The sequence below is a fragment of the Lissotriton vulgaris genome, chromosome 10 (genome assembly GCF_964263255.1).
Source record: "Lissotriton vulgaris chromosome 10, aLisVul1.2, whole genome shotgun sequence".
NCBI lineage: Eukaryota > Metazoa > Chordata > Amphibia > Caudata > Salamandridae > Lissotriton > Lissotriton vulgaris.
In genome coordinates this window covers 814286515-814314207 of record NC_141698.1, presented here as the reverse complement: position 1 = coordinate 814314207, position 27693 = coordinate 814286515, and the positions used below count along the sequence as shown (strand labels likewise).

Below are 27693 nucleotides of genomic sequence, written 5' to 3'. Positions count from 1 at the left end.
AGAAACGTGGAAGATTTTCATATTAGTAGTCTCAGGTCATTCCATACTTTAAGAGCGAAGTCGGAGAAGGTTTAACTGCCAGATCTGTTTTTCTGTATTCATGTGATTTGTGCAAATAGGTGTTCTTATTTAGATATACCACAATGGCTAGGCATCAATAAATCATTGCTCACTTTACAATAATCCTGCCTGGGTATTGAACCATATCTGGCATTTATCCACAATGCACAGGATAGATTTTTAATGACTCGATTCAGGTTTAACCTACTTCATCACATTTTGGCGTTTCCCGCAGGGTATACATCATCTGTAGAGTGGAAGGGTCCGTGCGGCTGCGACCATCGTTCTCTGCAGGATACCCTTCAATGTGTTTTATTATGTCCCTATTGTGCTCGCCCTAGGATGTTATTTTTAAGATGTATCTTATAAAACTCCAGGTTCAAACAGGCAAAGGTGGCCCTACTCTTTCTGAAATTGTCCACAGAGGTTTTACCACTCTGTTGTACTGTAAACTTTTTAAGGTCGGCTGTGAGACTCAGAAACACAAAATGTGAGGGGAGAATGCACATGATTGTATTATCTCTTTGCCAGGTAGTTCTTAATAATGAACTGTGCGGGGCGGGTAACTTATTAGTATATATGAATTAACTACTTGTGTATCAACATGACTGATTTTATATGTAACGTGCCACCAAAACTCTGGTCGACCCTCTCTAACCCAGGACAATTTATATGTGACCCTTAATAAGAATGATACGGAGAACTGGCTCTATTTGTGAATCGATTGTATATGTATTTTTTAGATTGTTTTTTTTTCTATTTCTAACGTTTTTTTTTAAGACTGTACTTTTATGGTATTGTATTATGCCGAATAAAGTAATTTGATTGATTGTCACTAGTTTGTAAAGTAATAGGATTCCTTCCACACCCTTGCACTGTTCCGATTTTTTTGTCATCCCTCAAGTCTGTTATATCTGTAAAAAAATAAGTAGATGTATAATTATATTGTCGTACATTTCATCCCAAGGTACATAACGTCTGAGCTCTACAACATGATAATTGGTTATTCATTATACAAAAATGTTTTCTCCAAAATATAATACAAACTTTCAAATATTTATTCTGTTGTGTGTGAAAAAGCAGGCTGAAGATCTTCTCCAAATTTGTAGTCTGCCAAAATATCAACCACCGGGATCTGAGAGGTTTCTGAAGTTAAAAATGGCCATGACCTGAAAAGGCTGTGAGCAAGAACTCAATAGAATCCTAGTTTGGCGCACCCAGGGGAGTGACTAAAAAAAAGAACGACACCTTTAATAGTAAGGCCCTGACACGGATAGCAATTATAAATGTAAGAACTTGATCAAGATGTATGGAAATGCAAAAAAGACAAGCCTCATAGAAAAGTTCTAGAAAGCCTGGAGCTAAGTATGGTGGAGATTCTAGCCTTGCCAGTCCTAATTAAAATTAACCTTGAAATCAACTTGTGTCAAGGCCCCAGATAATAGTTTGACTAAGACATTGTGGAAAAAGGATGGACCTGAGAAAGAAAGTGAATAAAGAAAAACCCAGTGGCTGAACCCAAACTAATACCCAATCGAGATTATTGTCTCCAAGTAAAAGTTGGGAGAAACCACACAGACCATCGCTCTGAGTACCCTAAAGACCTCTTGGCTAAACCGTATTGCTCCAGAGAACTTGTTCAACAACATTTAAGCAGACACAAGCATTCCTACGAAAGGCTGCTACTTTTAGGAATAATAATAGTAGCAATAATGGTTCAGACAGTGGTGGTCACGTGGACGGACAAAATGGAGGCGAAAGTAAAAAGAGAGAACTAGGATAGATGAAGTAAGAAGAGGTAAAATGGACAATAAGGATGAAAATGGTTTCCTTACTGACAAAATGTTAACAAAAGTATGTACAGGGACAAATAATAGAAATAAATAATTCAAGCTAGAGATCTTTTAACCTATATGTCGACAAAGCAAAACACGATCCCACCGGAAACACAGGGCAAGATTCACAAACTCCACTTGATAGTGTGTAAAGTAATACCAATCATGTACTTCAAAATGCAGTTCACAAACCTACAGCCAGAGACCTCTACCTCTCCTATATTTTTCTATACGGAGATCTCCACACAGGTAGGTATACACATTAATAGTAAATGTCGGAGGGACCCGGGCTGGAGGAGGAATGGGGAATACTCACTACTAATGGGTAGGTGTTTGGCAAAATATAAGGAGGTTTTGGGCCGACATTCTAATACTAAACACAGGCCCACAAAAGGATAAGACAACTGGAAGTAATAAAATATGCTTTCTAAGTTAGCTACAGCTTTAAGGGTGTCACAACAGCCCAGACTTGGGGTAAGTATGTTACCACACATGTCTAACCTCTGCAACACACCCACTCCCATAGAACACACCCCATGCGGAACTAATGTTAAATCAATTAAACCACTTAGACATTTAAAAGGATATACCTGTATTATTAATAAATAATTCATTAATATATTCACATTTTTTATACACATTTAATTTGATGATTTAAAGTGCTGTAAAATGTTATTTTATTATTTGTAGGTTAATGATGGAAACTGAGCAGTTAGATATAGAGAATAAACTTCACAACTGCAGTTAGAATATTTAGAGCTCCATGAAGGCTGCCAGAATAGGAATAATCCAAGTTGGTCTAACATTTCTATAACACAAATGCGAAAAAGGAGAACTCATATCCATTTGTACCCTGGGCCACCTGCCAAAAAAGGGCAAGAGACACATTGAAGTGGCAAAATATAACCTCATGATACTCAAGATTTGTAAGAAGTGTTCTCATAAATAAAATAATTAAAAGTACTTGCTTTCCCATTAAAGAACAATTAATTCCTTGACTTTACATTAGAAGTAAAAATTTGATGTTTGATTCGTGACTGAAGCCGATAACCCACACACGGAGACATGTAGTGGTTCATGTGGTGGTCCCAATAAAAATGTAATTTGTTCATTCTTTCATTCATTGCAGTAATAAGGTCCCTGACACCTAGACTAATCTCGATGTGCTGCTGGGTAACTCTGAAGACATAGTATTCATGAGAAGACGCTCCTGCTGCTGAATGCTTTGATTGACTCATTAGGCGATTGTAGTTGCATGTATGAAATGTGTTGCTCTTGATGCAGAATATTAAAGGAGTCGCAGTTAGTGTACCATGAAAGCACAGCTGTGCAGTAATGTGATAATACAATTAATATTTTTAGTACTTGAAGAAATTATGTAGCGTTATCAACTGATTGAGCTCTTTTCCAGAGTTATGATTTTAGTACCTTCAAAATAAAGGCAAAATGGAGAAAAAAGACTATACCGCCAGCCTTATCAACAAAGGCAGGGCCAATCCTCCAATTACTCCAGGCCTTACAACAAAGGGAAACAGACTCGCCAGGGAGGTGATACGTCCAAGCGACAATAGCGGCCTCCTGGCTCTTCCTACTGTACCCTCCTCCAAGATGTCATTAGTTGGAGGCAGGGTATCCCAATACCTTCAAAATTGGTCCAAGATAACATCTGACCGTTGGGTGCTCAACATCATTCGAAAGGGCCATACCTTGGAATTTATTCAAATCCCACCACCCAAGCCCCCTGCAGCCATTCCATCGAAACACCTGCGACTTCTGCGACTCGAAGTTCATCAAATGCTCCTGAAGGGGGCTATAGAGCCTGTTCCCTGCGACCAAAGAGGACAGGGATTCTATTCCAGGTTCTTCCTGATAAAGAAGACGCTAGAGAAATGGCGCCCCATTTTAGTTCTCAGGGAGCTCAACACCTATCTCATCTCCCTGTCTTTCCTGATGGTCTTTCTTCAAGAAATCTTGCGGCTGATCAATCCGAGGGATTTCATGGCCACGCTTGATCTCGAGGATGCGTACTTTGATGTACCGATTCACCCAGCACACAGAAGGTTTCTAGGATTCACAGTAGCCAAGAGCCACTCTCAATTTAGGGTTTTACCCTTTGGTCTTCGTTCAGCCCCGAGGATCTTCACGAAGGTGCCAGTAGCGGCATTCCTGCGAAAGAATCATTTTCAAGTCTTCCCCTACCTGGACGACTGATTGCTGAAAGCCCTGTCCAGGGAAGCAGCGCGGGATGCTGTTCAGGCTTGTACAAACCTGTTTCAAAATCTAGGGCCCACTTTAAATAAAGACAAATCCTCTCTAGTTCCGTCCAGAAAGGCACGTTTCCTGGGAGCCATCCTGGACTCAACACTCTCAAAGGCTTTCCCAACCCTAGAGAGGCGGGAAAAACTGCAGACCATGGCTCGGGATTTACGAAAAAGAAGGTGTCTTTCAGTACGCCTCTATAAATCTCTGCTGGGGGTAATTTCATCATGCATACCTCTGGTTCCTCACTGCAGACTGCGAATGCGTCCTCTGCAGGAACAACTGGACATCCAATGGAAACCGATTCACGGATCATTCGACGACAGGGTGACCGTCACTCTGACGATGAGAAGAGCGGCCTTATGGTGGACAGACCAGAGAAACTTGTCACAAGGTCTATCCTTCGTAAGCGATCCGTCTCCTCAAGTAGTGACAACGGACGCGTCATTGGAAGTTTGGGGAGCAGTAATGCAAGACCTGCATGTCAGTGGCCATTGGTCTCCTCACGATCGGCGGCTCCACATCAATCTCTTGGAACTAAGAGCAATAAAACTGGCTCTACAAGCCTTTTTCCCTCGTCTAGGAGGTTCACAAGTGCTCATCAGGACGGACAACACCACGACCATGCATTACGTGAACAAGGAAGGAGGAACCAGTTCTCTTCCGTTGTCACAGGAAGCCCAAGAGATCTGGGAATGGGCGATCCTTCACAGGATGTCGCTAAAGGCAGAACACTTGCCAGGAGTTCTAAACGAGAACGCTGACAGGCTGAGCAGGTTATCCTCAGTCAGTCACGAGTGGGAGTTGAACCAGCGAGTTCTAGAAGAGGTCTTCAGCCAGTGGGGCAGACCAGCAATAGATCTCTTTGCCAAACCGACCAACAAGAAATGCCGGTCTTATGCAAGCAGGCTTCACCACCGAGGATCATTGGGGAATGCGCTTTCGATAGCCTGGTCAAGGACATTTGTTTACGCCTTTCCTCCCATTCCACTGCTCTCGAGGCTTATCAGGAAAATCAAAGTGGAACCATGCAGAATGATCTTGATTGCCCCTGCTTGGCCGAGACAGTTCTGGTTCACGGAGCTCCATCTGTTGTTGCTAGCTCTTCCTCTCCCCTTGAGGACTATTCCAGATCTCCTCACAATGTCCAAAGGACAGGTTTGGCATCCAGATCCACAGTCATTACACCTGACAGCATGACTCCTGAGCAGCGAAAATTTATTAATCTCCCCATCTCAAACGAAATTAAAGAAGTCCTCTCCCAGGCGTGAGCTCCTTCCACGAACAGGACTTACCGCTTCAAATGGAAGAGATTTTGTATTTGGTGCAGGAGCATTTCAAGATACAGACGGTCTGAGTCTGGACCTTCGTTGTGGTCTTCCAGGATTGTTAATCAATGTCTAAAAGGCTTGTTTCGGGTCTATCCACCAGTGAGGCCTCTGCCTCCTACTTGGCACCTAAATCTAGTCCTCACTCAACTCATGAAAAGCCCATTTGAACCAATTCATCGATCAGACATGAAGTTCCTTTCATGGAAATTGTGTCTCCTTCTTGCCCTCACGTCGACAAGACGTATTGGAAAATTGCAGGCTCTTACAATCCAGGAGCCTTTCCTGCAATTTAAAAGGAACACAGTTATCTTGAGAACTAACCCAAGGTTCATACCCAAAGTACCCATTGGACTTCCACTTGAACGAGCCGGTTATTCTAAAGGCGTTCTTTCCTAACCCGGCTACACCAGCGAGAAGTTGCTGCATTCTCTGGATGTACAACGATGTTTAAAATTCTATTTGGATCGTACCAAAGGATTTCGGAAATCCTCCCAATTGTTCGTTGCTTTTGGTGGTCCGAGCAAAGGTCTCCCCTGTCAAAACAGGGGATTGCAAGATGGATCACAAGTGCCATTCTACATTGCCATACTGCAGCAGGTAAACCACTGACTGGCAGGGTTCGAGCACATTCCACAAGATCAGTGGCTTCTTCAACAGCCCTCTTTGCGGGGTTGCAGATTAAGGATATTTGCAGAGCTGCTACCTGGAGCAGCGTCCACACCTTTACTAAGCATTACTGCTTGGAATCCTTACAGCAAGAGGATGCGGTAGTGGGCCAGGCTGTCCTGAGGAACCTCTTCCAATAATTGGTGAGCTTTCCATTCTATCCCACCAACCGTTACTTTGCACATTTTGTATTTGTATGTCATGTTGGCTTTTGCAATGCATTTATGACACAAAATGTGTTTTTTATTGTTAACTGTTTGCTACTCTGATACAAAAGCATGGGAATCTATGAAAGTTCCAATACTGGGGTAAGAAAACAAGTTACTTACCTGTAAATTTAGTTCCCCAGTATTGGTAACGTTCATAGGTTCCCATGCGCCCACCGAGACTCCCATTCCGACGACGGGGAATGATACAAAAGCATGGGTATCTATGAAAGTTACCAATACTGGGGAACTAAAGTTACAGGTAAGTAACTTGTTTTCTTTTTAATAGGCTTTGTTGGGGCTATGAATGCCAAAAGGATACCAGTCATACTATTTTTCTTTGGGTCACCCTTTGTATTTAAACCTGCTGTGTATTGAGCATGGAAGACCCTCCTGATAACATTCATCTACAAGCTACAAGGGCCCTGCTATCTTCCACTGCCCTTACTAGGGGTGTTACTGTGGCTGATGTAAAATGTAAATGTAAATGTAAGGTGTTTTGTAGCGCGCTCAATTACTACCGGAGTATCCTGGCGCGAATGACCGCTGGGGAACCCGTCCTGGCTTTCCCTGTGAGATGGTCCCATGCTGGGTATCTCCAAGGTGAAGCCAGGCATCCCCGGCGTCTGTGGGGGGCCGTTGTAGCGATGAGGCAAGCTTAATGCCCAGAGTTACCGAGTGTGATCACTGCCCAAAGTGGGCACCGAGGCGAGAATTATCAGTCCGCTGACCCTGGTCCTCGACCCTGCCGCGTCGGGAATTGAACCCTGGTCCCGGGCCGTTCTCAGCCTCCGGGTCTGCCGCCTCTAACCAGTGAGCCACACCTCGCTACCTGCAGCGCAACCATTTGGTCCATCTTGCATACTTTTGCCAAACATTTGTGCTTGGTAGCTCACATGCAGAGTGGTGGGTAATGTGTTACATAATTTCTTTGTTTATTTCGCACTGTCTCCAAATAGTTACTGCTTTGGAATTCATTCATAGGGAGGTTTGAAATCTACAGATAGAAATATCCATCATTAGAAAAAGTTACTTACCTTGGGTAACAACATTTCTGGTAGAGACCAGATATTTTGTTTGATGCTTCACTCTTCTACATCCTACCCTGATTATACGGTGCCATTCGTGATACATTTCCAAGGTATCTGTAGCACCTGGCTCTTTTTGCAGGGTCTCCACTAGATGTTTACCTTCTGTGGCTGAACTTGTTCTTGTGCTCTCTCCCTAAAACATGCTACAATTGGCATCTACCTGACTGGTACATGTATTTTTACTTGTAAGCCTCTAGTAAACGGTACTGCATGTACATCATGACCTATAAATAAAATGCTACAAGTGGGCTGCAGTGCTCATTGTGCCCCTCACTAACGTAGCCTTTTAAAACATGTCTGAGGCCTAACTCTGCAGCCTATAGTGCAGATTTAAACTGCCATTTCGACCTGGCAAAATAAACCTTTTGCCAGCCCTAAACCTTTTTTTTTTTTTTTATACATACATCACCCCTAAAGTAGGCCCTAAAGGCTCATAGGGCAGGGTGAATTGTATTTAAAAAGTAGGACATGTGTTCTTAAGTTTTACATGTCCGGTCTCTCCCTTTGACTAACACTAAGTTAACTTATTACATTTAATAAGTGATCACTTTTGATTGGGAGCAGTTAGAGAAATGGTGTTTACACTCAAATGAATTGTAATTTAACATTTTATGTCACAATCCTGAAAATGCCACTTTTAGAAAGTTGCTATTTTCTTGTCCCACCATGTGTGCCTTTTGTCAGTTTACTGGGTCACATGGCTGTGAGTGGCTCTGCTGTTGGAGTTTGTGTATTCCTTCCAGACAGTTACAAATGGGTCTTAGGTGTGGGCAGGATGGGCTATCCCTGCAGGATCACTGGAAGGGGTTGCACTCACCTCCACACGCCCTTCATATGGGTCACACACCTGAAACCCACCCTCCTCCTCCTCCGCCTCCTCCTCCTCTGCCGCCTCCTCCTCCTCCTCCTCTTCTTCCTCCTCCTTCTCCTCTTCTTCCTCCTCCTTCTCCTCCTCTTCCTCCTCCTTCTCCTCCTCCTCCTCCTCCTTCTCCTTCTCCTCCTCCTCCTCCTCCTCCTCCTCCTCCTCCTCCTCCTTCTCCTCCTCCTCCTCCTTCTCCTTCTCCTCTTCTTCTCCTTCTCCTCCTCTTCTTCTCCTCCTCTTCTTCTCCGTCTCCTCCTCTTCATCTCCTCTTCTCCCTCTCCTCCTTCTCCTTCTCCTCCTTCTCCTCCTTCTCCTTCTCCTTCTCCTTCTCCTCCTCCTCCTCCTCCTCCTCCTCCTCCTCCTCCTCCTCCTCCTCCTCCTCCTCCTCCTCCTCCTCCTCCTCCTCCTCCTCCTCCTCCTCCTCCTCCTCCTCCTCCTCCTCCTCCTCCTCCTTCTCCTCCTCCTCCTCCTCCTCCTCCTCCTCCTCCTCCTCCTCCTCCTCCTCCTCCTCCTCCTCCTCCTCCTCCTCCTCCTCCTTCTTCTTCTTCTTCTTCTTCTTCTTCTTCTTCTTCTCTTGTGTTACCCCAAATTTCTACGAGGCTTGACAGGGGAAGAAAAGAAATTTCCAGAACCACATGTGGGGGGTTTATTGGGTATACTCCCCCTACTAGCACGAGGTATAAATAAAGAACCTCCAGAGCCACTCTTCAGTACACACCTGGACCTGTGCACATTACTAGAGGACTGCCCTACTGCTTGAGAACTGCCCTGCTCTCTGAGAAGGAAAACTGGACCTGCTCCATTCATCATAGTGACTCCAACGGTCAGTTGATTGACCTCCTATCGGAGCTATAAGTTCCAGAGGCCTCTCTGCAACTGCCCGGGTTACCTACTGCACTGGACTTGCCTGAGCCCTGCTATCCTCTGTTGGAGTGAGTTCCTAATCTCCAACAAATGCTTCCCCAGTTCCTGGACCCCTGGTTGGCACCAGTTGAGCTCCTGCTGTGCCGAATGGTGAAGTCCTGAAGTTTTCGGCTCTTCACGGCTGTGAGTGGGCTTGTTCATACAATGCGAGGCTCCTGTGCACTCCAATCTTTGCACTACAGCAACCGCCTATGACATCCAGCAACACGAGATTTGTACTTCGTGCTACAGCAACAATAGGCTGCGGTGACGGCCAACGCAAACCTCCAGGAATGACCACCCATACCTCTTAACCAGCTCTTTACGCTACAGTGTAACAGGCCACGCCGTCCTGCCTGCTCTTCGCGTTACAATGACAACCATCCGTGACGCTCTCCCTGCTCCTCTGGGCCTCCTCCACCTCGATCGCAACAATTCGCACCAGACTTTGAGAATGTAACTTTTTCACCAAGACTAACCAGATGCCTTTATGAAAATAAACTCTATTTTTATAAATTGCTTTGGGATTTTTCTTGTGTTGTGTTTTCACTTTATTACTGTTTGGCGCTGCATAAATACTTAACACATTGTCTCTTAGTTAAGCCTGACTACTTTGTGGCAAGCTACCAAAGGGTTAGGGACAGGTTAATTTAAAAACGTTTAGTAGTTTGCCCCGTCACAGATCGTGGTTTTTGCCTGAGTGAGGCTTCCACCCCAGCCAATAATCCAATTTCTTTCAACATCCAACTTGTATTGTTTTGTTTGCTGTTGTCAAGCTAGCCTGCTTCGTCCTTGTAACCCTCAGTTGAGCATGGAAGAAAGTAAGGTATTGATTCCAGCTCTCTAGGATGATGATTCCATTGCCAAGAGTCTGCTTCCTCTGTCTGGCTACGAAGCTGGCTTTTATCCTGATATACAAAACGCCAGTTACCTGGGCACCTCCCCTGAAGAGGGCACTAATCCACAAGGCTCCTAAGAAGGAGCTGTCCTCCTTTATCACAGAGGTGTGTAAAGTGAATTAAGCCTTGGATTTGACTTTACTGATTGAGGAGACCACGTCTAACATTTTGATGGAAAATGTGCATGCTACTTCTTCAACTGCAGTTTTCTTGCTTCGTTTCAGTAAGGCTGTTCTGGAACTGTTCTTGACTGGCTGGGAAAAGCCCTATTCAGTTTACAGACAAATGGCTATTTGCCACAGACAAATGGTTATTTGCCACAGACTTGCTCTGGGTGACCCAAATTCTTGTCCTCGCACCCATCTCTAGAAACTCTGAGGGTTCATGCTTCTGGAATGGGAGTCAAAATGACTGGATGCTAAGGCCAGACGTTTTTGCTTCAAACCGCCTCATTAGAGCAGACTGCAGTTTTCTACTAGGCTCATATGTCCTCTTCTGAAGAAAAATTCATATAATCCAGATAATCTGGCTAGCTACTCTCCCAACTCCCAGCTGCTTTATATGGCTTAACTGCTGGAAAAAGCTATTTTTCATCATTTATCTTTGTTTAAGACAGTCTTCTACATTTTCCTCAGAGGTTTTTGCCCTTGCCCCAGTACCGAGTTGCAACATGTGTATATGCCTATCTATGCTTACGACAATAACATTCCAGTAGCACTGATTTTATTAAACCTCTAAGCAGCTTACGATACAGTGAACCATCAAATACTGCTGAACGGGCTCATTGAGTATTGTGTGAAAGATCTAGCCCTTTTTGGGGCCTGTGAGAAGGTAATTTTAAGTATTGCTTCTACCTCACGTGTACTCAGTTAGATCTTTCTCTCTTCTGTAGAGTCCTACAGATCTCCAGTTTTTCTGTCTTGCAGTTTGAAACTTGTATGTGTCTTCTTTAGACCATCTGTTTCAATCCGTTGTTTTCAACATTTTTCTGTATGCTAATGATGCAGAACTTATGTACAAGATGTTTCTCATAATGCTGCTGTTCAGCTGTGTGTGTGTCTTTCAAAGCTAAAGCATTGGATGAGCTTTATTCATCTTAAACTCCACAGAGACAAATCTGAGATTCTTTACCCTCTCAGACCTTCCTGTTATTGACACCTCCTTATTTGTCAGATCGTGTTCCATCCCCCCAGCTGTGAACCCCCCTCCTTTACGTCCAACCCTTTTCTTGTAGCTTCCACAGGGGTGGCTCCTTGACTACCACTAACTCTACTTTCCTTCGTGGGATTGGAATTTGGGATTTCTTTTTATTTTTTTATTTAGTTCTCTCTTTCTTTCTGACTTTCCTATGCCTCTCCTTCTATCACCCTAACGTCCCACCCTCCCCCTTCCTTCCCGGGGATATGGCAAGTATAATCAACCAGGTACACCCAACCTTTGGTCCCTCATATCATCCAGTGATGTAATATTTTCCCATCGCTCCACAGATACTCCAACAATTTATTGAGACAAACAAATATCATACCTATTAGCACTCTTAAGATCTTATCGCTAAATGCAACGGGGCTCGACCATCCGGGGATATTCTCGTAAACTGAGACCAGAATAGATAAGGATATTGCCTGAAATCTCCTAAACAACTGGCACTCGGAACTGGCTTGCTTCCCTGACTCTGTTAAAGAAGAAAATTGAGTTGTCACGGTCTTTGCCAGATCCACAGGCATTAAAATAACTAAGAATATACAAGAATCAGAAGGCTGATGGGTCATCTCACAAAAGATAACCAGGAGCTTTTTATTATCAACATTTATGCACCAACTGCAGATTGTCCAACATTTTGGTGACCTAAACAAAAGGTTAAATGAAATTCCAAATGGTTCAAACAATCTATTGATTTTAACTTTCCAGTGCTATATAAACTATCCCCTCTGCAAATATAGATCAGGGAGATCCCACACAAATGAAAAACGTATGCACTGCACACAAACTAACTGATATATGGAGGCTTTTCAACCCAACAGGTAGCTAGTTTACTTTCTACTCGAGCCCACATACCTCCCACTCAAGGATCAATTATATCTTGACTAATCGGAAACTAACTCTTTTCTGTTGTAACCCCAGGATTGAACTCATCATTATTTCAGACCACACCTGTATTTAAATAGACAATACACTAACCAACCCTGACAGACTCTTGTGCCTCAATGATACCCTACTAAATGGCCCCAGCTGCAGAGAAGAAATAATTTCTGTAATTGACAATTACTTCAAAGAGAATGCTTCTCCGGATATATCTCCAGAAACACTCTGGGAAGCCATGAAAGCAGCAATCAGGGGTTGTATGATCAGTATTATGACCAACAAAAATAAGACCGCCAACAAAAACTTTGCAGGAACTAGAACTAGAAAGAGTAAAACAGCTTGAGCGCCTCCTAGTCTCCAAACATTCCACCAAAACGATCCACAAAGTCAAAACCCTAAACCAATATAATAAACTAATAGGCGAGAGAGCTCACATAGGGCTAAACACCAACAAAGTGAAAAAAATATGGGAATTCCACAAGGTCAGGCAATTCCTATTTTACTACCTAAAAGTGAAAAGCCAGCGCTCCTCCATCATTGCAATCAAAAGCAGATCAGGTAAAATAGAAACTGAGTCTAAGAAAATAGCAAGCTGTTGTCAGGTAGTGACCAAGTTTCCACGGGAGCGAAGAAGGATCCCTACACCTCCAGGACACAGGAGCAAGAATGCGAATGGTTATGCACTCCTGTCTACTGTCCCCTAAAAGTATGAGGGAATTACCCTAGGAGTGTCCACCACTCTCCTCATACGAGGGGGTATGCAGGGTATAGCAGGAGTAGTCGTAAGTGGTTGTCCAAGCTAGAAAACAAAATAGGCAATACACATAATATATCATTAGTTCACTAACCTTCATGCAGGAGTCATTGACATGCGGGATTATTCAGTTGTGCTTACCCCAATTGTGAATTAGGCAGGCTTTATCGAAGAGTTCAAGTAATGGGAGCTGGATAATGGGTAACTGGATATCAGGAATAGAACTCTCGAGGGACATTCACACCAGACAAACTCAAAAACAAAAATGGGGATGTGAGGAGCACCGGCCGGCTGTTGTGGGCTAAAACAGCGGAACAGTACACACAGACACGAGGAGAGACACCCGGCCCTAAAGGAAGCAAGGGCGGAGCGCTACCTCTCACAGGAAGGGTTAAACAACTAAGAACTCGCCATGTATTTCATACATACAACAGAAAGCGAGAAACAAAAGGAGCCGAGCGAAATAACGCCTGCAAAATGTGTGAGAAAAGCAAGGGTAGTCGCGAGTACACACTCGCGTAGAATTTCAAGAAATGCCGAAGTTCGGCAAAGACACTCTCACTCTGTAACAACCAGCCAGCGGCTGCAGGGTCAGGGGAAAGAAGGCAAGAAGCGGGAAAAGGGTCCAAGGAGACTCGCAGGATTCCACAGAACGCCACCGAACCTCGAGCCAGGAACCAGGAAGTGAAGAGGGGGCGTGGTACCGGAACAGTAAGCCAAGCAAAGGCTACGTTCTGCCGTGCCTCTTTTCACTGGTTAGGGAGCGTCTAAAAACAACAATCTGTGTGTGTGTAGGGACCTGGGTAAAAGAACACATCCCAGCAACCTCGCATGTCAAGGCTATTGATTCCTAACAGCTGTTTTGCACAATACTACAAAGAACTCTACAATTCAGATTGACACTCATATATCCCAGATTGGGAAAAATACCTCAGAAATAATAATAATCTCCTTTCAATTAAAGAAATAGACCAATTCACTCTGAACAAACCTTTCGAAACAAAAAAGATAGATAAGGAAATTAAAAAAAACCTTAAAACAAAGAAAGCACCTGGGCCGGATGGCTTCATAGGTCCACTTTAAAAAAACTTTCCAACCACTAGTTGCACCACACCTAAATTCCTCTTTGCCTTTCGTGCCCCCCAAGGCAAACTGGACCGAACTTCACAGAGTCGATAATGGCAGACATCCACAAAAGACATCAAAGACCCATTAGATACCAAAAGCGATAGAGCAATATCCCTACTCAACATAGATTGTAAACTATATGCAAACAGTTTAGCTACAATATTGGAACCACTGCTAACATCAATAATACATCTGGCTTTATAAAAGGATGACTGGCCTCTAATAACATCAGACTCTTTGCTCATGTCCCAGAAAAAGCTCCTGTTTTCCACTCCCCAGCGATAGGCATGGGCTTCGGTGTCAAAAAAAACCTGTGACAAGGTGTCTTGGCCCTTTCAAAGATCGATAATACGTAAATTCAACCTAGGTCCCTCATTCGAGAAGATGGTTGTGTTAATAACCCATGGAATGATATTTGAAAGATTCTAATGGAGGTCTGAGGGCCACTAATTCCATTTGAGTAAGCATGCTCCTCACCCGACCAACTGCTTAGAAAACACTCCTTGGCTTATTCTAGCTTGTACAGGGAGGTGTACTGGCGTTGTATTTTTAACTAGGTATGTGCCACTAAAGTTAGGGACCTCAGAAGCCACAATAACCACCTTCACAATATGAGGCCAAGTCAGCTTACACAGTAAAGTAACAATTATTACATCAGAGGACAAATGGAACCATGCAGGTTACTAAATTACTAGATATGTATGAATATCAGGACAGACGGTTAGGTAGGATCAATAGCCAGTAGTAATGTGAAATAGTTGTTATAGGTCAAAGGAAATTGTTTAAAAAAATGCTTTTAATTCAAGTCTCCTCACAAGAGCTCTCATTGTCCCATTGTGTTAAAAATACAAAATATTGTGCGTATTGCACAAGTGTGACAGCTCCCAGCTCAGCTCAACTCATTGTGCCAGAGCCATAAGCCACATTATTGCTGCCCTCTACTTACTTTGCATTGCTCTTTATAGACAAATAAAGAAGAGTGGAGAAAATCTCACACTGTCTGGCGTGATCCACCCCTCCTCCGCTTATCTCCAATTGTCACTTGGGCTTGAAAACTGAAAGAGCCAGGCTAGAGCCGCTTGGTCCTGCTCAATCCCCCGCCAACCTATTGTCCACCTCATCTTCCAGGCTACCAAGGGAGAGGAGCTGAACAGTAATGGCACTAGTAAAGTGGCTACTAAAGATGCAGGTGCGAGTGTCCAGAGCAGGAGGAAGAACAGGTAAGCCACCAAGTTTCTCCAAAACCCACTTTTGAGCAAACCATAGGAAATCCGAGATAAATTAACATGCAGTTTAGTATGCAGTTAAAGTGGGTCAAGGCTGGAAGGCAAGCTCTGCTGCAGCTGGGTCATTCAGCATGACGTCTCAGTGTTTTGCGCTTGGTGCAGAGTATATAACTTTGATCTTGCTTTGGATACTGACATGCAAGGCTAGCTTTTAACTTTTAGAAGAAGTGTTCCAAGTTGTTTTATTTCCCTTCTAGTTTTTTTCGAGACACTTTTAAAATGTAAAGATAGGTTACAATATTTCTGCACACTAGAATTGGAGTAAGTCAATTTGTATTAAATGGTGGTGACGCAGATAGGTTATAAATGCTACAGTTTGTAAAAGTTTGCTAAATGGGTTCAGGCCAATGGCTAAAAGTGGGAAGATGAATACTGGGCAGTGAGTATCCAGTATAACTCCTCCAACATACTGCTTAGTGCATAGTGGATATACAGCGCTGACTACTGATTTCAACGTTTTAATACCTGTAGAGCCAGCCATTTCTTTAACGGAATGACAGCTAATTAGTTCTAAAAACTACTTATAAGTGCAGGCACCTTCAAAGTTGACGAGTTTGCTGTAGTCTGGTGCTTTAAAGAGATAATCACATAGGTGCAGCTGGTTGTTGAACAACAGTTGATGTGCTGCTTAATACCCAAGCATAGCAAATGTATCCATCAAATCCATAACTGTAGATTGTCAGTTAACTAAGGGAGCTACTGATTATCCTGCTCCTGAATATGCTTCGTTGTTTACATAAAAATCCACTAATACAAAATTAGCTGTCTGAAAACACTGTTTTGGGTGCGTTGTATAAATAAATGGAAGACCTCCGGCCCAACCACAGTCTGGTGTTGTCTTTTGCTCTTCACTTGACTCTTGGGGTTGTTTTCTTCCCCGAATGGCTCTTTTGCACCTTCTTTTGGTTGACGATTTTGTCCCTCACATAGTCGGTTGTTTGGGCTACTGTGCTGTCTGCCGATAGTGGCTGTCTATTTTGGCCTGTTCAGAATCACTTATCTGAGTTTAAATACCAGGGACAAGGCAGACTTTTTTGATTCGGTAGAGGATCTTTCTAATCTCAGGGTACTTCAGGAGAATTTTGCTATGATATTGGAATAATTATCTATTGAGACATATGCTTCCTAAACAGGCATGAATGCAAACATTTAGCAGCAGTAGGAAGAATATAGAGTATAATGTTGCAATATTTAAATAGTGCTTACTACCCCATGTGAGGCGCTGAAATGCTTGCCTACGTGGTTAGCATGCTACACTGTGCGTGGTTGGGAGTGTGTTGTCTTTTTGTTCCAGTGTGGGAAGTGTTTCTATGTCATGTGTGAGGGCCACAGAGGTAATGTTAGGGGACCTGGTACTTAGCGGTGTGATGGATGAACAAGTGTGAGAGACAGGCATGGAGTTTGTTTTTCACTAAACTGGCAGCTCTGGGGGTCCCTTTATGGTATTTCTTATGTTCAGAGTTCACTTATCTGGTTACTATAATGAGTTGTCCATTCTGAGATATTATGTTTAAAGTTAAGGGTCTGCTGGGATGGACTTTAGTATTATCTTTCTGTATCAGTCAATCAATCAATCAATAAGGATCTATAAAGCGTGGCTAATCCCTGAAAGGGTATCCAGGTGCTTGCAGGTCCCGGAGGCTTATTCGAACAGCCAGGTCTTGAGGGCGATTCGGAATACCGGAAGTGAGGTGCTGGCCTGGAGCTGCGTGGAGAGGTTGTTTCAGGTCTTTGCTGTGATGTGGGAGAAAGAGCATCCTTCACTTCTGCTTCAGTAGATGCGGGGAGTTATATGCAAGTGAAAGGGAGGCAGAGCATAGTCTTCTCAATGGTTGGTTGAAGTTGAGGCGGTGGTTAATATAGGCAGGTACTTGGTTGTGTAAAGCCTAGTGTGCAGGGGTCAGCAGGTTGAATTAGCATCTCTTCTGTACAGGAAGCCAATATAATTTCCTGAGACTGGTTGTGATGTGGGTTCGTTGAGGAAACGTGAGAATGAGTCACTATCTGATTGTCATTGTGAGATATCAAGAAATTGTCATAGTATGTAGCTAATTGGGACCTGCAGTGGTATACTGAGTTAAAATCCTCTGGTTGCTACCTGCATGTGGTAGATCTTTTCAGTTATTCAATGCCTGTACAGTTGGTGATGCGTTTATTTGCTGTGTACTGCTACAGTACTAGGAGATGGGTATGCCCCCTAGCTGTTTTGTCTTATGTGAATCTAAGAGTATAATGCAGTAATAGGGAATTATTATGCAGTCTGTATGAACTACAATAAACTACCCTACAGCTGAGTGATACGGTAGTAGTATTAATGTCGGTTTTATATTGTATTTGTATTGTAATTGCATTTATTTTGCACTTATAGCCTCATACAAAGTGCTGTAGTGCCTTACACCAGGCAGCACGCTGGTTTGCAGGGTTTGTTGGTCTTTTTTTGTTTATTGTTAGTTATTTGGACTGGTCTTGCGCTCTTAAGAAAAACAATCTCATGCACTTACTTCAGCTTCTATATGGTAGATTAAATGAATTGTAGTTAACTGTGAACTTTATTGGGAGAATCAAGTATCTGGCCTGATGAGAGGAGGAGCTCCCCGGACCCTCGCCACTCTTCGCAATTTATCCTGACAACATCCTGAATTCTTGGACGGATTATTGAAGAGGAACCTTGGCTGATCTCATAACTCTTTTTAAATTTTAATTCGGACTTTGGGAACCGAAACTACATCGACTTGAACTTTTGAGGCCCTCCCTGTGGTAAGCCGGGGACTTGGCAAATTGTGACGCAGGGACGGAGTTGAATAACAACGGCAGAGGGGTCTTCCTCAGTAGCCCCACTTCAACTTTCGGTTTCGCTTTTGGGTCCTGGCATGGTCTATTTGCGGGACGGTTCCGCTCGGTAGGAGATCTGTCCAGCCTCCGTTCAGCTAGAGTGAGACTTTTTCCTCTACGCAGTTGGGTCAAATCGTGTCTCTACCTTGGCCACACGAGCCTGTTTTTGTGGACTGTGTGTGACTTGCCCGCAGGCGGCCATTTTCACTAGGTCTCACGGGCCCCTCCGGGGAGCATCTTCCAGCATGGCTGCCAGGAGCGAAGCTGAGAAACGGAAGACTAAGACGCCCCTTCGTGGGGGACCGGTCCAATCCAGCAGTATGGACCGGTACACTCAATCCAAAGGTTCCCCTGGAGTCACCAGCCGTACCCCGGAGGACGCCAAGGAGGACTCAACCGCCCCTACTGACTAGTCTCTGCAAGACATCATGGGCGCCATTGCTAACATGAAGGAGACAATCGGCCAACAGTATGAGGCTCTTGCTCATAAAATCGACATGGTTGCCATCGATGTCACCCTGATCAGAGCCGACCAACGAGAAGGTAAAATCGCTGGATCTGAAGACATCTAGCCTCACGGCCGATGTGTCGGAACTTCAAACCGAACTTGGCAACTTAAAATCAGCTAATGATCTTATGTCTCATCGGCTAGAGGATTTTGAGAATAGGGCAAGACGCAACAAATCCGCGTCATAGGTGTTCCGGAAAATCCCGAGAATCACTCGATGGATCTCCTGGTGGAGGACCTTGACCTGAACCATCTTGCCCCTTCTGGACTGAGCAAGTTCTTTGCAGTGGAGCGCGCCCATCGCGTTTTGGGTGGAAAGCCTAAACCGGGCGCCCCTCCGAGGCCTATCATCGCCAAGCTTTTTCATTTTAGGGACCGTGATGCTATCCTGCAGGCGTCGAGGGTGAGCGGCCCGGTGAAATTCGAGAACTCCACAGTTAACTTTTACCCGAACTTTACTCAGCTCGTCCAGAGAGAAAGGATGGGCTTTCAGGTTGTAAAGCGACGTGTCCGAGACTTAGGACTGAAATACGCGATGCTTTTCCCTACCAGGCTTCGTGTGGAGTACGAGGAACGGACATTTTTCTTTGACCGGCCGGAGAATGTGAGTGACTGACTGGATTCCCTGCCTGCCCGGAACGACCGAACTGAGCACCCTGGTGGTGCTGAGGGTGGTGAGCCTGAACAGAAATGATGCTTCGGCCCCTGGTCTCCGATTACTAGACATTGTTCAACTGGGTTCTATTCTTTTTGTATGCACATGTCTCACTGGTGTTCCCTTTAGGGTAGCGGGGGGGATGGACCTCTTTCCTCCTCCAGGGTCTTTTTGTAGATTGGGATATGTTAGGGCGACGGGCACACTGCATGTTGGGGTGGCTTTTTAGTCTACTGCAGGCGTGCAGGGAGGGGGAAGTTGTAACGGGAGTTGGTTGGGGGTGGGAAGGGGTGTTTGTGAGTTTGTTTTTCTTTCTCTAGGCGACGTATTGGTTTTTTCTATGCTTCGAATGTTCTGCTCTCCGTGGGGTGAATTCTGCATCACTTGTTGGGATGGGGGATAGTGCGTTGAGGTTGATATCTTTGAATGTCAATGGATTGGGTGATCGCATAAAACGGGGAGTGGTACTGCAGTATTTGCGTCGCCTGTCCCCTGATGTGGTTCTTTTGCAGGAGACACATCTGGTGGGAAATATGTGTCAGGCCATGAATAGGTGGGGTTATCGCCTGGTCGCACACTCCGGGTTCACCACTGGTTCTAGGGGGTGGGCATTCTGATTCGGTCCTCTCTCCCCCTGGAGATTGACAATGTAATCCTCGACAACAGAGGGCGTTATGCCGCCCTCACTGGTAGGTGGGAGGGTAGGACTCTTTCTCTGCTTACTGTATATGTTCCCCCAGGTCTCCAGACCTCCACCTTCTCAGATATCGGCTGTGTGATGCTGGAGCTCCCTGATTGCACTCTCCTTATGGGTGGGGATTTCAATTCTGTGGTTTCTGGTTCTCTAGATCGTTACCCCCCCAGGGATCTTCCTAAGTCCCAGTCATGGCTTGGTGGGTTCCTGGACACGTTTGGTCTGGTAGACTGCTGGAGGTTGATGCATCCGACACAGAGTCAGTACACCTTTCACTCTGGGGCCCATGGGAGTCTCTCCAGACTTGATTACATTTTCATGCCTGCTGCCCAGTCCCCTTCTGTTAGAGAGATCAGACACCTGGCCCAGGGCATTTCGGATCATTCCCCACTGTGGCTGTATATGGACACGGGGGTAAACGCTGCGGGCGGGTTGCCCCCATTAACCCCTGGTATTTGCGTAATCCCAAGATCCGTAACAGTTTGATAAAGTCCCTAGATCACTATTTCCTGGGAAACGAGGGGTCTGTTTCCTCTTCCGTGTCCCTGTGGGAAGCTTTCAAGACTGTTATTCGTGGACAGGCCCTATCCATAATTTCTGATGCCAAGAAAACTAGGAATCAAGAGGTTGTGCGTCTTGAGGCGGAAATAGTGGAACTAGAGAATGACCTAGATTCAGGCGTTACACATGATGGACTCCACGCCCTTGGTTTGAAGCAGCTAGACTATAAGTCCCTTGTCATGTATAGGGAGCAGCAGGGTAGACTGTATGATGTAGGGGATAAGGCGGGTTGCGTTGCTTGACAAGAAAGAAAGGGCGAATCGTGTGGTCCCCGTGATTCAGACTTTGGATGATGAGTGTGTGACTGACCCCAGTGAGATTGTAGACTTTTTTGCGGATTATTTTTGTACTGTGTATTCCCCGGTGTCTGATAGAGATGAGGAAGACTCCCGCTTCTTGCTGCGTGATATTGCGTTGCCCTGCCTATCCGAAGAGGACTGAGAGTGTATGGATGCTCCGTTGTCTGCAGACGAGATTGCTACTGCAATTCGTTCTCTCCGTTCGGGCAAGGCCATGGGCCCGAACGGCTTGCCTATTGAATTGTACTAACTGCGCCCCGATAAAGTCGCACCATATCTGCGCGATATGTTCATAGAATCACCTGACCTTGGCATCCTCCCTTGTGATCAGCATTTGGCAACAATTGTGGTAATTCCTAAGGAGGGCAAGCCTCGGGATCGCTGCGCATCGTATAGGCCTATCTCCTTGTTGAACGCTGAGCCTAAAGTCCTGGCCAAAGTTCTCGCCAATCGTCTGCTCACTGTGATTTGTGACCTGATCCATCCGGATCAATCCGGTTTTATCCCACTCCGGAACACCGCACTCAACTTGCGGCGCTTACATGGTGTTCTCGCGAGGGCGGGGTCTCTTCTAGAGCCGGCCATCTTGGCTTCCTTAGACGCCATGATGGCCTTTGATACGATAGAATGGCCTTATCTCTGGGCCGCCCTCGCGAAATTTGGCTTCGGTTCGGAATTTATTGGGTGGGTGAAACTTTTATACAGGGATCCACTGGCTCAGGTGGTCGTCAACGGTCGAGTGCCCAAGTCCTTCACTCTTGGGAGGGGTACGAGACAGGGGTGCCCGCTGTCCCCCCTGCTCTTTGCTCTTCCTTTAGAACCCCTTGCAGCCTGGCACCGATGGGAGCCGTCGATAAAGGGCATTCAGTGGGCTCCCTATTTTGAGGACCGAATCTCTCTGTAAGCCGACGATATTCTCTTATACCTTACCTCCCCCCGTAAATCCCTTAACGACTTGTTTGACGTTCTCACTTCGTTCGGCAAGAATTCTGGTCTGGTCATAAATTGGTCTAAGTCTTGTGTGTATGTCATTTCGGGTGGCCTCCCTCCTTTGCCAAGTAGATTTCCTATTCAGGTTTCCCAGTCCGGTTTCAAATATTTGGGGATTTTCATATCGCTAGATCCAGTTGCTCGTTACGAGCACAATCTTCTCCCCCCTCTCCAGAGGTTGAAACTTGACATGGTTCGGTGGCGTAGATTGCCATTGTCGCCGCTCGGTCGCTCCGCGCTCTTTAAAATGATGTCCCTGCCTCGGTTTTAATACGCACTCCAAAATTCGTTTGACATCATCCCGGCAAGTTACTTTCGGGAGGTGGAAGGCCTGCAGAGGCGGCTCATTTGGGATGGCCGTGCAAGAATTGCACTTGCTAAACTGACCCTCCCCTGGTATGACAGGGGCATGGCGCTACCGGATATCAGGCGGTACTATTGGGCCTCCCAGCTGTGCGCGATTAATCACGCAATGTATGCACCCAGCCCAAATCCGGCATTTGAGATGGACAAGCAAAAGTGGCCGGGTGGGAACTTCAACAGGGCGCTTTACTCTAGGGCAGCAGGGAGGAATCTAACAGGACCTACTAAGATTGCTGTGCGCTTGTGGAGTGATGCAAATGCTGCCCTGGGATGGAAGGATCGATTGACACGAGCGACCCCTTTGTACGCGTCGGAGAGATTGGGATGCCTCTGGACAACGAAAGGTTTTGAGAAATGGGATATGATTGGTATAAGCAGAGTGGGTGACCTTTGGGTGAAGGGTGCGGTTAAGACTTTTGAGGCACTGCAGAATGAGTATGAGTTGAGTGAAAGAGAGTTCTTCAGGTACACACAGGTCCGCCATGCCTTGACATCGGTCTTCGCTGCCGATGCCAATGTTCCCGAGTCCTCCCCACTGGAAGACCGAATACTCGATGGTCATCTGCCTGATAGTACGATTTCGCTAATATATAAGAAGTTAATCAACAATCGGGCAGATCTCCTCATGCGTCTCAGGCAGGCCTGGACTGGGGACGGGTTGGAACTAGACGAAGACTGGCAGTCAGCACTGTCTTCCCCGAAAGAGGTGGCCATATCCGCCCATCTCCGTCTCGTCCAACTCAAAATTCTTCATCGGGTGTGTTACCGGTCCTCGCTTGGTCTCCATGGGTTTCTCTTTGGATGGGTTATGTAAGCGTGGATGTGGTTTGAGTGCTACTTTCCTACATATCAGCTGGGAATGCCGGGAGGTAGCTGCGTATTGGACTCGGTGCATGCTGTAATGGAGTGTGTCACCGGGGTTGCTCTGCTGCCTGAGGCCCGGAGATGTCTGTTGAATGTGTGGGAGCCGAATGATTACAACGTCGCTCAGGCCCGGTGGGCGGCCCTTGGGAATATGATCGCAAAGAGAGATATTGCGCAGTTGTGGGGTTCCCAACGGCCCCCCACCATGTCAGTATGGAAGGAGAACATGGACTGATGTATGTTCAGAGAGAAGACTGTGTAATTAGCTAGGGGCAAGCCTCGGGCGTGGACTGGAATCTGGGGCCAATGGAACGCCTATCGAGGAAACATATGTACCCCCCTGTTTAAGGAGAATCCGGACATTTCCCTATCCCCCTGATCCGACATTCCTGGTGTAGTCTACTCTCTTTCCTGATTTTTGACTTCCCCACTGACTCCCCCCCCCCCCCCACCCCCCCCCCCCCTAACCATCGCTATTGCTTGTTTAGTTGTTTATTTTGTACTGGAGGTCCCCCTGTAGGAGCATGACTTCGTCCATAATGTTTTATGCCTTGAGATTTTTGTTTTTTCTCTTTGTTCTTTTCTATAAAAAACAAAAAAAACTATATCCTGATTTCATCCTGTGTTGCTGAGAGTTGTATCCTGTGTTATTGCCGGACCTCTAGGAGATCGGCCGCAGTCCTGTGATATTCAATGATTGCTTTTCTGTGCTCTAGCGGCCGGCCCCTGTGGTTGTAGGCCCATGGTTGTAATCATATTTCAATTGCACAATAAAGTTTAAAAAAAAAAAAGTATCTGGCCTGACCAATTCAACTGCCTAACACACAAACAACTGTTAACTATTGCATGCTCAATTAGGTCAAGATCCCCACTTGATCCCACCCCTCCTAAAACATGTATACTAACTAAATCAACTATTTTACAACCTCTCCAGGAGATATCCAATAGTTCCTTAACCCATGCTTGGATCACTTTAGAGTGGAAAAAGGTCTTGATTGTCCCTCTACTAAAAAAGCCCAATGCAGACCATGGTAACCTCTGCAATTTTGGCCCATAGCTCTTCTTTCTTGTGTAGTCAAGATTATGTAGAAACGTGTTAACCAACTGCTATTGGTTTATCTGGAAAAACATCACATCTCATCCACTCAGTCTGGCTTCCGACCGGCACATGACACCAAAAGTGCTCTGCTGTCGATCCTTAATGACTTGAGGAAGGCAGCTGACAAGGCAAAACCAGTAGCATTGCTGCTCCCTGATATTTCAGCCGCGTCCGATACAGTGTCTCACATCATCTGCTATTTGATAATATGCTTACTGGTCTCTGATTTTATTTTATTTATCTATCACATTATGCGATCAGTTATACAAGCCATTTAATTATATGCTCGTGGGTCTCAGTTTTATTTTATCTATCACAATGTGTAAATATGATCATAACAATTGAATCAATAAGTGCTTCACTATTGAAATATTGGATACATATAATATTTAAAAACATATTTTTTTAAACTATAAATTTAACATAAAATAAAATGGAAAATACATTAATTGTATGTACAATAACACTTGAAAGTCTGAGCTTCTAAATATTTATCCATACATGTACATATGGGACTTTATGTAGCACAACTTTATAACTCATTATTATTTTCCATATACATGTATACCTTTTTATGTAGTTATGTAGCTTTATATTTATCACTTTACTCCCACTTAGAGAACAATAAAATCAACTCTCTTCAACACACTACTCTCACATTGTATACCTCTTAAAATATATCCTCTACCTCCACTCTGACTCATCTCAAACCTCATTATACTACTATAATCTCCCAAATAACCTTCACTAGACCCTTACCTCCTCAATCCCTTCTTTTACTCATCACAAACCTCTTTTTACTATCATGATTTCCTAAACAAAACCTTCTAGATTCTTCTCTCCTTTATCCTATTCAATCCAACTAACAGAATCACATGCCCACCACTCCAATTAAGTACTTATGTTTCCCATACTAATCCTCCACTAATCCACTTTGGGTTCTGGAGTAGCGTGGTACTCACTGAAAAGTGCTGAATTCCTCATGAGGGGTAGTAAGTGCTATATAAATACAATTACAATTGCAATATATACATACAGATAACAGTTTCTATACAACATATAGACCCATATTTCTCCAGAAATGTACATACCCGTAATAAGAGCTCTATAGATTAATATATATGCAATGATTTGCAGTTTTGCGGAACATGGACCAGACTGGCCAAGGTCTGCGAGCAGTGCACCAGTTTACTGTTTCAACTGACGAACCTTAAACACTCAGGCAGTAGCTGGGCTGCAGGTGGCTTTTCCGATAGAACCATGAGAGGTTAGAAAACAGGCCAAGGACCCCCTTGCTGCGTTTCTCAAATCACAAATCTGTTAATATTTCATTGACAGTGAAGCAGATCTTGCCCCGCAAGTAAAGACAGAGGAGTAGGTAGCAAGCCATGGAGATTTATTAACAGATTAGCAAAATTACATCTCACATCCGTTCAATACAAAAGACATCGATTTTCTCTTGGATACAACATGCATGAATATAATCCAAGTAATACAATTAATAACATGAAGGTTTAGTATATCAAAATCATCAAGCACAAAGCGATGCAAAGGCTCATTGCCATGAAGAAAACACCCAAATTCTAAGCTAAAGTGGTGGGCAAGACAGGGAATTTGAAAAGCTGTTGGTATCAGCAAATATAGAATTGAAAGAGGAACCAGATAAACGTTCCAATTAGAAGTGGAAGAAAGACACCGGTTTTCAAGGTTATCTCTGCAAGCAGAATAAGGAGCATTGATCTCATGAGATGAAAGAAGATGTCTGCTTGCAAATGTGTAGAGGAGTAAGATCTAACTAACAAGCTTTGCACAGCTGAAACACAACATTTCATCCAAAAATTACAATCTTCAGGTCGTCCTGCCAGGCGGGGGCCAATCAAAACTCAATGTTCTCTCCGTGCCTGAAACCAGTCTCCTGCTCACGAAATAATACCAACTCTTTCCTCCCAAAACGATTTTACACAAAGGAGTATCAACTTCTCAGCTTCTCATCCACTGCAGGTGGTGAGGTTTTGGTCCAAAGCAACTAATCAATAGTCTGCGAGCTTCAAAGTGTAAACTAGCAAAGAATAACATTTCAAATAATCACAGGGTGACTTTGAAATTTGAAACAAAAAAATATTATGCACAACAAGCAGAAATACAATATTCATTTTAAAATGGCGTAGAGCACGTAGGCCCGCTCAAGCTAACTTTAAATGCACGCCGACTAACTAAAGTTAATCAAATACATGTATATGGTTCACTGGACTAAATCTAAATAACATGAAACTAATAAGTAACATAATTCGAGTACCAAATGATTGAATGATGTAGAAATCATGTATGCTAGAGTTATTACGGAATATGGATTAACATGCTATTCAAGCACAAATGACAAAATCGATTTTGCGTCATTAACAATAGCAAACATTATTCATTTTAACAAATATTAATATTTAATGAATGCAGGCGAGGAAAAAAGCATCAGGCCGTGGTGGCAGGTATAGCCAGTCCATGAATGAACTATGATGTGGCAGCAGAACAACATGGAGAGAAAACGACATGCACAGTGTGCTGGTCCAACCTTGAGTACATGCTTAGTTCCCCCCTGTATTACCCCTACTGGGCCACGGTACGACCCACACAATCCTTCTTAAAATAGCTTTGCCTCTATTGGGCTGTGTACAGGCCACACCTTATAGCAACCATGCAGTGACCCACAGAAAGTTACACACTAGTGTACATTAGCAGGTTGAGCATGGGAACATTTTGAGTCCAGGTGAAAGAGACTGGTTTTATATTGGCATTACAATCAGACCTTCCAGGATATCGGGATTTTGTGAAAACTATGCGATTTGTACAACACGGTCTGCATAAATTGCCACAGTACACCTTTTTCACAGTGCACAGTTTCACGGAAGCTGTTTTATCTTGGGATTTAGAAGGGCTAACGTTTAGATTTGAGGCGAACAGGAAGTTACAGCGTGGTAACTTCCTGGACACGTCATGTAAACTGTAGCAGTGTGTTATTGTGTGCATATTAAAGACCTCTTTCTGAATGTATGTTTGTAGATTTTACGGTAACGCCACCCTTTGTACATTTTGCAGGAAGAACCAGTTGTTCATCACATGACAGCCAAAATAGTTGAAAATGTTTGCACTACAATCTCCTTTCATGCACAAGGCTTCATTAAAGGGGAGATTGGGCCTTCATTGTGGTACCTTTTCACACACTCCACAGTGGATTCTCTCCGGATCACTGCTATATCGGTAAGAAAGTTGAGTTTGGATGATTAGATTATCATTCAACATATTTTATGTGGTTTCTGAAAACACTGTTTGACATTCTGTCTCGTTTCATAATCTGCTGTATCTCTTTGATGGAATCTTTATGAACTGATCTTTAAAATATTGCAGTAGTTATACATTAGCAACAATGTATTATTGTTTCACTATATTGAGGACTCACATAGAAGGTATGGAC

At 44.3% G+C, this 27693-nt stretch overlaps 1 protein-coding gene across 1 annotated transcript in view; it reads left to right on the top strand.

The window, feature by feature from the left end:
* The window catches only part of ULK4 (unc-51 like kinase 4), a 1855260-nt gene that overhangs the window by 607717 nt on the left and 1219850 nt on the right, over positions 1-27693 (top strand). Inside the window, exon 20 of the mRNA XM_086941729.1 lies at positions 27318-27479. Within this exon, the coding sequence (XP_086797855.1) occupies positions 27318-27479 (162 nt within the window). The remainder of the gene's footprint in view (positions 1-27317; positions 27480-27693) is intronic.